Source organism: Arachis stenosperma, chromosome 8 (assembly GCF_014773155.1).
Source record: "Arachis stenosperma cultivar V10309 chromosome 8, arast.V10309.gnm1.PFL2, whole genome shotgun sequence".
NCBI classification, from domain to species: Eukaryota; Viridiplantae; Streptophyta; class Magnoliopsida; order Fabales; family Fabaceae; genus Arachis; species Arachis stenosperma.
The window spans coordinates 11980094-11993241 of record NC_080384.1 but is presented as its reverse complement, the minus strand read 5'-3'; the positions used below and the strand labels follow the sequence as shown (position 1 = coordinate 11993241).

The 13148-nt window shown below is 27.6% G+C and overlaps 1 protein-coding gene across 1 annotated transcript; it reads left to right on the top strand.

Moving 5' to 3' along the window:
* Positions 1–7087: 7087 nt before the first annotated feature.
* LOC130946779 (gibberellin 20 oxidase 2-like) lies at positions 7088–11725 on the top strand. Its single transcript, XM_057875624.1, has 3 exons — positions 7088–7624; positions 8742–9066; positions 11346–11725. The coding sequence occupies exons 1-3, from the start codon at positions 7128–7130 to the stop codon at positions 11613–11615; spliced, it is 1092 nt and encodes a 363-aa protein (XP_057731607.1). The 5' UTR covers positions 7088–7127; the 3' UTR covers positions 11616–11725.
* The last annotated feature ends 1423 nt before the right edge of the window (positions 11726–13148 follow it).

Here is a 13148-nt window from a genome sequence, read left to right as displayed (position 1 = left end):
TCTCAAAACTATATAATTATTTTATATTAATAATATATTAAAATTAAATTTTTATATTAAAAAAATTTACATGAATAATCACCTAATAAATAAGAAGAGTTGGATCTAATATCTATTATAAAATTAGTTATTTTAAAAATTTAATTTGATAAAAAGAAGCACATAAATGATCATATCTCTAACATATTCTCTTAAATAAGAGTCTCTTTATATTTATTTGAATTTTTGTATATTTTTTTTTCCTTCTTATTTGTACTATGTCTTTTTTTTTTAGAAGATAACATGATATTTATTTCTATAAAAAATTTAGGCTAATAATAAAAGAAAATACATAAATGATTATATCTCTAATAATATTAAATTATTTCTCCTAAAAATTTAAACTGATAAGAATAAATAACATGAATGGTTATATCTCTAATATATTTCCTGAAAACAAGAATTTTATTTTGAATTTGCTTGATTTTTTGTATAATTTTTTTTTATTTGTCTTATGCTATTTTTTTTAGAGTTTATTAGAGATCAAATTTTAAACTTTTTGGATATAGAATTCTGATATCATGTAATGATATTAATTTTCTTAAAAGTTTAAGCTAATAAAAAAATATAACATAAATAATTATATTTCTAATACGCAAATATTACTCGACCTTTATGTACATTCAACTGTTGTTGTCATTAATTTCATGATTGGTCACCAATTGATAGTAGTGCCTTTTAAGGGTGGCAATAGATAGTGTAACACCCTAATGCTTTTAAACTGAGTTAAGATTTATCTGGATTATATTTAGTAGTTGATATTCAAAATTTTGCGAAATTTTGTTTTTAAAACACATATGAAATATTTATATAAAATAATTTATATATAAAAATATTGAATAACTAGTTTTTATTAGAATAGTTACTAGCTGAAAAATATAAGTGATCTAAAAATACTAACATGAAAACCGGGTATGCTAAACTATGAAGGTACAACAATAACAAGCTTTACTCATATCAAATAATTATAACAGGAAACATCATAGTTATAATTGCAATCACTCAATAAAAATAAAACAAGACACATAGAAAATCTTAATTCTCTTAATTTGTTTAAATATGACTGAAACAATCGCCTATTCTTCCTTTTTAAGATAAACGCTTAATGTTTTGTATCTACGTTCTTGATAGCTCGCTCCTAATAGTGCACTTGTCTTTTCACCTGGCCTCAACTCAACTGAGCAGTGTATTGCTTTGTACTCCGAGTTTTAAAATAAAAACAGTGATAATGCAATGTTGTTCAATTATTATTTTCAAAAGTCTTGGTTAGTCGGAGTGGTGTGACTTTTAAATGCTTGTCATTTACTTATGTTATGACATGTGTGATGTATACAAAAAATGCCTATAGCATTAAAACATGTAAACTCATAAACCTTAATTTGATGTTCTCATAGGTCATAAAACAAGGTAAAATAAATAATAAATAAGAGAAGAATAGTAACATTGGCATAGATAAGTCAAATAGAATATATCTGAATAGAATAAAGATCTTAAACAATATCGTCATCCAATAAAAAGGAACTTTGGATAAAAGAAGGATCTTTGAATGCAATAATAAACATAATCATAAATAAAAAAAAGGATAAAAGAAGAACAATCGTGATCACACTTTTCATTGTACTTTTCATTACTTTTTCTCGTAGCTTTTATGGAAGGTATCGAGCTCAAACCGGTATGAAAGGTGGGAGTCCCCTTCCCTTACCGAAGGTTCTTATCCCAAACGTTTTGACGATCACCTTCCCTTACCGAAAGATCATTTCGATCGATCACCTTCCCTTACCGAAGGATCATATCGATATCTTGTCTTTGGGGGGTCACATTCCCTTACCGAAGGATCATTCCCTCAGTTCAATTTACAATCAAGGTTATTTAGACATACATAAGAAGAAAGTCATGGTAACCAAGATATATTATTATAAAATTGATGGGAGTCTCCTTCCCTTACCGAAGGTTCCCAAAAATTTGCCGATCACCTTCCCTTACCGAAGGATCATCTTGATTTTCTTGTCTTTACGGGTCACCTTTCCTTATCGAATGATCATTTCTTCACTTCTTTAATGCACATAAGATTGTTATTATACTGCATAATGCGTATGAAGGAAAGAGACATTATATCATGACATGTAATGCTAACATCTATATCCAAAGCATTTAACATATAACATATTAAAATTAGCATAAAATCCCTTATCTCGAGTAAAGTTCTGATAGGTGTTTCGATGCAAATAGATGCGGTTTGTTAGTGAAGAGAGACTTGTTCCATAGCTAGACTTTGTGTATACTAGAATGTCTTGTATAGAAAAAGGGAATAGAATGAGAAAGGAATGATCAAATAACTCTCAAGTATGTGCGGATTATGTTAGGAGGCATTTAGGTGAAATCTTCAATCTGAATTGTCACTTTGTGAGCTCTATAATTTTTTCTACGTTTGGAATTTGGAAATAGCTATTAGAGACAAATTTATAGAGAATTGAATTAGCTTTAAAACAAATCTTAAACAAAGTCAATCGAATAACCAAAGCTTGAGATATTCCCGAAATACTGTTAATATATCAGGCTAGCTGATAAGAACACGATTTTCTATTATGAACTTGTAATCGATTTATCTACCTAATTTAATTTGAATTTGATTTTATTCTGAACTTAAGGAATAGAGCTAGTATTCTTATCTTTTCATATAACAAAATATCATTCAAATATAATAAATGTAGAATTAGTTATGACTATGTTTTAAAAGGTTGTTACTGTCGGTTAGAGATTTACTACTACTAGTGCTTTCATATGTTTAAATTTTAAATTCAAATCTTAAATCATTACTATTTTAATTAATTAATTAGTTATTAAAAAAATGACTTGATTCAAAAAGTTGGAATATTACAGGTAGAGTATGGTAGGATTTGGATTCAATTCTAACTCTACTCATGAATTAAGATTTTTATATAAACTCAACCTTATTATATCCGTGGGTTGAGGATATCCTAACCCTAACCCTATTCAATTTTAATCCGCAGATACTTGACCCTATTCGCGGGTTACCAAAAAAAATATAATATTATTATATAATTTGATGATAATTTAAAATAGAACTAATTTTTTTATAAAAAATAAAACGTATTAAATTATCAATTAATAATTTTTTTTAGTTGATTAAGGATTATTTTATATTTAGTAAAATTTTTTTATTTAATATCTACTTAAAATATATTTTTATATAAGTATATAATATATACATATATAAAATGTGAGTTGATCGGATAGAATTAAATTTCAACATACATTTGACTTAACCCACACAAAAATTTTATTCATACTTTATCGTATCTGCTATGAATTGAATTAATAATCCTACCTAATTGAATTAGATCGAATTTAATATCTGCAAGTAGAGTGCATATGTTGTTACCCCCTAATACTGCCTTGTTGTCCGTGCAACTCACGTAGAGATTAGGAGAAAAAAACATATTAAATATGTTTTTAGAATAGTGCAATACCAATGGCGCATTCTAGAAACATAATTTATAATATATTTTTATTCGAGATAAAAATCTTAGGTCAGTTTTTATCGTGGTTATTATAATATATATTTGATTTTATCTATAACAATAGCCAAATTTTTATCTCAAATAAAAAATTTAGACATGTGACAATTTTATATTTATACGTAAGTTTCAATATTAATTGTAGTAATTTAACTATAAAATAGCGAGGTATTATTAATTAAAAGAAAAATTAAACACAATGAATGAATACTAGTAATTTCTTGAGATATTGAAAATGGATGCAAGAAGTAGAAAACAATTTTATAGATAACTTAGGTCGGTATATAATTAGTTGATAACCATAACTACTGTGAAGTTTCTTATATATCTGTTATCCATATTCTTGATTTTTGTAAACGAAAAGTATGAGGAAACAATAGACTAGTTGTACAATGCATACAATAGGGGTTTAAATGAAATTTAAATTAAATAATGGGTTATTAATTAATTTTGTATTATTTTTTATTTGAAATTTAAAACCATTTAGTAATTATAAATTCTAATCAATTAATTAGGTTAAAACGCTGCATCATCTCATCAACGATCACACGGCTGCCCCATGCAGGATCGTTCCAACGCAGCTGCCCTCTCATCTACGATCGACAGTTTAAACTTTGATCCTTTAAACATAATTACTAAGCATGTTATACTTATATGACAAATCAGAGTTTCTTCAACTGCAAAACATCCTCTAATTGCATGTGAAAGAAGTGAAACATTTCTCAAATTTCACATATATTCAGCTCAAAAAAGGAACGAGATATGAAAGTAACATACCCACGAAATTCAAAATTATACGGTTAAAAAACAAGTCATTGGTATTAGTATGTAATAGATATTTCAAAAAATCAAGAGAAGCAAATCAACTTTTTTCAACCTGATTTGGATGACAGGAAAATAATTCCAAAATGCAGAGTTATGTTAAGTAACCACACATGCCCAGCACAAACCTAAGATAAATCAAGACACGCCTCACAAAATTTGAAGAACATAAAATAATATGACCATACTAAACTAACCATCCAAGATAATATCAACGCAAAACCAAAAAAAATTTCAAGACTAACCATCCAATATCATACTAAACTAACCATCCAAAGTTATAATAAACTAACCATCCGAGATAATATCAACGCAGAGTCAACAATGGTCAAGCAACAAAACGACAAATTAGATGCACATGGTCCACACAGATACAGTCAAAAAAAGGAAAAAAAATTAATTTAAAATGATATGAAATCAAAACGAACAAACTTTTTCGGTTCTTTCCCGCGCTAAAGTTAAATCATCATGATTAGAACAACGTAAATGAACTACCTAGCCCACAATCTCCGGGATGATACCATCGAACCCATAGCTTCCTTACCATGGTTAATCACTCATATAATCAACAATATCTATCTCTAACACAACATGCAACAGCTATAACCGTTTGGAAGATGAACAACTACAGATACTTACCGGCGACGGGGTGCCCACACGAGTGCAACGGCTCAAATGCTTCAGCTCTGGTCGGAGGCACACCGCGAACACACTCCGGGTCGGCGACGGTGGGTGTTCAGCCGCCTCACTCCCTTCGGATCTGATCAGAGGCGGAGCACGGAGTTTCTCGGACGATCACCGCGTGCTATACGCGACGTTCTCGGGCGGTCACGGCTGGGTGGTCTCGACGGCCACGTTGGGTGCGGTTCTCTAACCTTTTCGCCTACCGTGGTTACCGTTTCCGGAGATGAGGGGTCTTCCTTCTCAGACGGCGCTGACGGGTCTTCCTTTCACCAAACTTTGAAAGGGTTTTGGAATAGGGGGTAAAAGGGTTTTAATTTACTGTATTGGGATTTGGGGGAAAAATGTAAATGTGTAAAAATTTGGGGTATGGTTAACTAAACATCTAAAAAAGATTAGGGTTATTAATGGGCTAATTTACTTTATTAAACTAAATTGGGCCTTTGAAAGGATCCATTGTAACCATTGTACACATATTCCATTGTTTCCTAGCATTATCCTTTTGTAAATCACGTATCGACATTTGACAGAGAATCAATTGAAAATCTAAACTCATAATTGTCCGTCAAATCAAGCAATTATTGTACTTCAACATAAACATGTTTAAAATAAAGTCAAAAGAAAACATTGTTTAAGGATTAAAAAAATAAAAAAATCTTGATCATTAGGATTTTTTGGACCCAATTTGATTAATTACTTTTCGAAGATCTCATTTTATCACCATCTTTTTTTCGGGTGACTTGTCAACATCCTAGACTTCACGTGTATTATAGTTATTAAAATTAAACCAATAATCAACTTGATTAAGACATTAAGTTATTGGATTTGAGTAGTTTAATCGATAAATTATTAATTAAATTATGTAATCTAATAATAATTAAATAAATATATAAATTATAATAAAATTTAAAATTTAAATAATAAAATATATAAATAATATATAACATAAAATTTAAATTTAAAATTTATCTACAATTATACCGATATTTATCAAAATTTAAAGATATTAAATAGAATATAATTTAATATTTATAAATTACATTATAAAATCATAATGTAAAATAAAATATAAAAAAATTATAAATTATAAATTTAATATTATAGTACAAACTATGGTGTATATATATAAGAGTAATATTAATAAAATTATAATTTATGGTGTATCTCATTTTTTATTTTATATTATAATTTTATATAAGAGTAATATTACATGAGTAATAAACTTTATTACTTTAGTTAATATTTGATTAATATTTTAAATATTAAATATTAAATTTTAAATTTTAAATTTTGAATTATAATAATATAAAATAAAGCATTAATTATTTAGAATCAAAATCTTTTAAAATAAAAAAATTATTATTCTTTTAAAATAAAAAATTAGTAAAATAATAACGTGAAGAATTAATCACTCTTAAACTAAGATAATAAATATATATTTTACAAAAATTATAAAATTAATAGTAATTAATTTTTTATTTTATCACTTTATTAACTCTCTTATTTTATTAGAGGATTTAAATTCAGTCAAATATTATCTAATACTATGAAAAATATTAATTTACTAATATTTCTCTATACAATATAATTTATAAAATTATATTTTTATACAATAAAATAGTAATTAATTTTTTATTTTATCACTTTATTAACTCTCTTATTTTATTAGAGGATTTAAATTCAGTCAAATATTATCTAATACTATGAAAAATGTTAATTTACTAATATTTCTCTATACAATATAATTTATAAAATTATATTTTATACAATAAAATTTGCCCAATTTCGTCGGCAGCCAAAATAGTGAATATTGAACACCACAAGGTAACAATTACTACACTGAAAGCAGTAAGAAAATATAAAAGTAAACTCGCTCCACCATCCATATATATAAACACATGCCACAACCAAAAAGTTCTATATATATCTCCAACAATATTTAGCTATCACCATATAATTTGCTTGTGTAGTTGTGTATGTTCCCCTTTTTCTTCCTTCAATATTGATCACATACCTCAAATCATCGTTGACATTGGAATAACACTAATGGACTCAAGTCTCTTGTTGTCTACATTGAATCAAGAAACAGTTATTGGGGTGGAGCCGCCCCACTTGCCCACAAATTTCGTTTGGCCAATGGAAGACCTTGTTGACGCCCACGGGGAACTCGAAGTTCCAGTGGTGAACCTTTCTGGGTTCCTCAGTGGAAATGACGAGGCCACGTGGTGCGCCGCAAGGCTCGTCCATCGAGCATGCTTGAGCCATGGGTTCTTCCAAGTGATCAACCATGGGGTTGATCCTGCACTCATTGCTCAGGCATATGCTCAGATGGACAACTTTTTTAGGGTTCCCACTCAGAGGAAGTTGAGTTTTTCAAAGAAACCAGGTTTGTTGTGGGGATATTCCGGTGCACATGTTGATAGATTCTCTTCCAAACTTCCATGGAAGGAAACCTTGTCTTTCCCTTATTATGATCACACCTTTGAGCCGGTTGTTGCAAATTATTTTAATACCACATTAGGAGAAGATTTTCAACAAACTGGGTAAGTGTGTGGATAAATATAATGTGGGTATTTTCTGCCATTACTTTTTGCATTAGTTTATGTAAAATATATAGATTATAGTAATTTTTTAAATATTTCAGTGTGCCATGAGAGAGTATTGCAATAATATAGTCCAAACTAGCACTTATTGTTTAGAATGCTTGTTTCACATATAAAAAAAAACAATTTATTTACGGTTTAGAATTTTAATTTTTATTACTATAAAAGTTAGTTATTTTATCAGCTTTTTAGTAAAGGTGAATGCTATGGTATCTAAAAGATATTGTCTATTTACTAAAAAAGGTTAAAAAATAATATTTAATTTAAAAGATATAACAATAAATAATTTTTAAAAAATCGAAACTTACTACAAAAATAAGTTAGGCAAAATTTAGGTATCAATTTATAGGTACCATAGAATTGGCCTTTAGTAAAATGAGGAAAACATGTTTTTCCCCTCTCTCATATTCTAAAAAGAATCACATGTGTAATGATCACATTCATCATTCATGGTAATAAAGATTGAATTTTCTTACTTCTTTATAAGTCTTATTAAGATTTTTTAAGATGTGTAAAACATAAAATGTATGTTTCATATGATTTTGGTTTCAACATTTTCTTGAACTTTTTCCTTGTCTTTTCATGGAAATGGAAGACAAGTCGTCGGCATATTAAATATAATATAAATAAAAAATATATATTGATGAGAAGTTATTTGAATTTAATTCTAGTATAATTAATAATGTAATAACATTAGCTACTCTAAAAAATCTTATTACCAGCTAGTTATTACTATACTACTAAATTTTCAACCATCACAAACTCTAGCTACTATAATTATTAAATAAAAAATATTATTTGTACATTAAAATAAGCCATTAAAATTAGTTACTAATATATTCGTGTATAAATATATGTATGGTTTAATTTATTTTTAATATAAATTTGTATTCTAATATATATTTTATACTAATAACTGACTTTGGTGACTGATTTTGGTGTATGTAGTATAATTGTTATGAAATCAATCATATACACAAGACTATATATTATAATAGATGCTCTAGTTATTAATGTAAAATTTTGTGATGAGTTTTCATTGCTATGTTATATATAGAGTGACGTTCCAGAAGTACTGCAAAGCCATGAAGGAATTAGGGGTGAAGCTAACGGAGCTATTAGCAATAAGCTTAGGGTTGAAAGATAGATTGCATTACAAGGAGTTATTTGAAGAAGGTTGCTCCATAATGAGATGCAACTATTACCCACCATGCCACCAACCAAGCCTTACACTTGGGACAGGACCCCATTGTGATCCAACATCTATAACCATTCTTCACCAAGATCAAGTTGGAGGGCTTCAAGTCTTTGCTGATAAGAGGTGGAAAAATGTTCAACCTCGCTCAGATGCTTTTATTGTTAACATTGGTGATACATTCACGGTAGGCCCTTCATGTCAAATATACAACTTACATGCATGCATATACAGATATTAAATATTTTGTTTAATTTATATATATTGTTGTTTTAGTACCATGAACTGAGTTTTTTTTTTCCTCATAGTTTAGACATAATGACAAAAAAATTTGAATATGACCAACAAATGAGTTAATAATAAAATAATAATATTTAAGAGATAAAAAAGTCACACAAAACAATCTAAACTTATCTTATTTAATATTTATTAATTATCGTTATAATTAATAAATATTAAACGGGGTAAATTTATGTTATTTTTTATCTTCTTAATATTATTATAGAAAAATTTAAAAAATGTTTGTAAATGTATTTTACTACGTATCATAATATAATACAATTACCTTTTCATTTTCTATACAATTTAAAAATATTTATAAATTAAAATAAATAATTATAAATACTTTTATAACGAATATCAGATGTGTTGTAATAGCATGTAATAAATTAATTATTTCTGATAAATTTATAATAACAACAATAACAACAATAATAATAATAATAATAATAATAATAATAATAATAATAATATTCACTCTCCAATAGATGGCAGCAAAGAGAATATAAAGGTAGGCAACTAGGAAAGGGTAGCCATCACAGTATCACACACATGCTATAATTAAGTGGTACCATTAACGGACACACCTTTTTTCATACATTCATTAATCATTATTCAAGCTGCATTTCCGGCCTGAGTCCAGTGAAAGATGTTGTTGAATGTTGGATGTGTTAGTTAGCATTAGTTAATTTTGTTTTTAATTTAAAAAATTCTCGTGTTATAAAAGATTTAGAATTTAAGATTTATAATTTAAAAATTAAAAATTAAAATAAATAAAATAATTTTAAAAAAATTAATTAATATTGATGAAAAAAACTAACTCGTTTAACATTACTCAATTTGGTATTACGCTTATATGGACTCTACTATTTGGACAAGTGTAGGTACAAATATATAGTACCTGAGCTATCTACCCTAGCATTGTTGTTTTCAAATTGGAATATCCTGTTTTGTTGCTTGTAGTTAAGGAATAAATAAATTATGCATGCAGTAGCCATATTTATTTACTTATTTGTGGGGTATTCACAAAAGGATAATTTTTTTGTTTAAAATATCTAAATGTAAGTGTTGAGAAATGGGGTTCATTCTTTTTAAAAGTTGGATTATATGTTATTCGATTATGTTATATATACATCAAAATTAGTTATCAGTATAAAATATATGTTAAAATATAAATACACATCAAAAATAAAATAAATCATACATTATTTATATACAAATATATTGTTAACTAATTTTAATACATGGATAGCATGTTTGTATGTTATTTGTAGGCTATACTTTTACAAAAATGTAAAACGAAGATGCTAAATGTAACGAAAGTGATATAAATGTAGTGACAAATTAAGGCCATGTGGGTTGTGACGAGGATATATGCGAATTAGGGTAATCTTTCCAAACACATAGGCAATACCATATATATTATTCAGCTTATTATTGCAATTAGGGGTGGTAAAGCGGGTCGGTCCGTCCTAACCCGTTCCGTTCCGCTTAGGCCCGTCTCATAAATGGGTCGAACCGGTCCGATCCACTAATTAAAATGAATTTAAAATGTTAACCTGGTCTACTTTATGGTAGATTGGCGGGTCGACGAGCTAGCCCGTTTGACTTTTTTTTTTAAATAAAATTCATTAAAATTAACCTAAAAATAATAATTAAAAAATCAAATATAAATAAAAAATAGTCAAATTATAATATATTTTTTTACTATATTTTTTTTTAATTTTTAATTTTAATAAAATTGTTTAAAATAATATTTGTCAATAGAACTATCTTTATTTTAAAAAATAAGTCACATAATTTGAGCAAATGTACAAAATTGTAAAATAAAATAAATAAAGTTAATAATTAAAAGAAGAATAAAAACAAAAAAAATGTTTGAAAATTTTATAATTAGTAATTTTATAATAGTAATCACTCTTTTATTTAATAAAAAAAAAAAAAAAAATTTTCGACCCGACAGACCGATCCGACCAGCAAAAATCCGTCAATTTGATGGTGCGGGTTTGACGAATTTTTTAATTTAGACCCGCCCACCTTTTTAGCGGGTCGACCCAATTGGTTCAACCCGTTTTGCCACCCTGATTGTAATGAATGAGTATGTTGGATTATGCATGTGTTTGGTTATAGAATGAGGAATCATACATACATATAAGTGTTGAACAAGATTATTTGTTGGTTGTGAAGGCACTATCAAATGGAAGGTACAAGAGTTGCTTGCATAGGGCAGTGGTAAACAGGTACAAAGAGAGAAGGTCATTGGCATTCTTTCTATGCCCTAAAGAAGACAAGATTTTGAGACCACCCCAAGATATTCTTCGCATTGATGGGACCAAACATTTCCCTGATTTTACTTGGTCTGATTTGCTTCTCTTCACACAAAAACATTATAGAGCCGATGAAGCTACACTCCACAACTTCACCAACTGGTTCCTTTCTTCCAAAACCGATAAATAGATGCAGCATCTACCCTTTGCTTTCATTTACTACACTTGCCAGAGGTTGTAAATGTAACAAACTACAATCTCTAGCATTTGTATTTGTCTATCTATTTATTTACAACAATGTTATAGGGTCAGCACAATTTGTTAGTTTTAGTCAACAGTTAATCGTTATTATTTAAAAGTGTTGACTAAAAATATAGTGCTAGACTAATGAGCTAAAAGTAATGCCCAACATAAATTAAAATTATTAATTCTTAAATTTTTCTCAACTATTTATATGTTTTTCTTGTATTAATTAGTTCTTGATTATGTTGTTGTTGAGTAATAAAGTCGTTTTAAGGTTAATTTTTTGTTTAACAATTTGGGTATGTCATTTTGGAAGTTTAAGATTGTATTGTTAACTTTTTTTTTTCAATTACTATTCCAAGACAAAGTCCAAGCTTAGTAAAATTAGAGTTTGGATAGTCACAAACAAAGTCTAAAACGAGATCTATCATAGAAACAAAAGGAGAAAGAACATGAGACTAAACCTCAAATTCTGTTAATTTCGGATCCTACTCAACTAAATGCAAGAACAAGAAACGTTAATTCATTAAAATTTTTAAGGGAAGAAAACAATTAACAGTCATAATGGGCAATAATAAGCATGATATAAATACAGAAAATGTTCCTTCCATGTAGGAGGAATTGTTATATAATGGTTGGTTTGATTCTGAGAATATTATAAAACAAGATATTTAAAATAAGACATAAAGAATAGAGACATAAAAATTAATATTTTTGTATTTTGTTTGGTGACTAAAACAAATTATGAAAGTCTAATTTATTTTCATTCAAAAGTTTTGGGAAGACATATATAATTATAAAAAATTAACAAGAATAATAAAAAAATAAAAAATAAATTGTGTCTCTTGTTAGTGTCTGTTTTTTTTGTCAGAATAGACATAAAATATATTAATTCAGTATTTCTAGATATAATATCTATGTTCATGTCTCATCTGCCAAACACATTTTTATATCTCTGTGTTCCTATCTCAAAGGTATGTGCTTATAAATAAATGCAACCTAAGAATACATAAGCAAAAAACATACGCACAATTTTCATCAAACTGGCTTGGAGTCTCTGATATCTACACATACAACTTAAAAAACCTAGGAGGAGTTGAAAAACACTAATAAAAAATTGCTTATTATAGACAAATTTATAGATATATTTGCTCTTTATTACAGACAGATTTTTTGTTACCGACAGATTTTATCCACTGATAAAAGTCTCGTAAAAAATTATTTACTGATAGATTTTTTTCGTCGGTAATTTATCGACAGATTTTTATTTGTTACCAACAAATTTTTCTTCAGTAATCGTACCCTCCACTTCACTAAAAATGTCAGATTTTCTGTCGGTAATTAACGTCAAGCTTTTCGACAGATTTTTTGTCGATAACTAGAGTCAAATTTTTCGATAAATTTTTTATCAGTAATTAAAACCTAGAAAAGCATTCACAACTCTAAATACAGACGGATTTTTCATCTGTAAATTCATCAA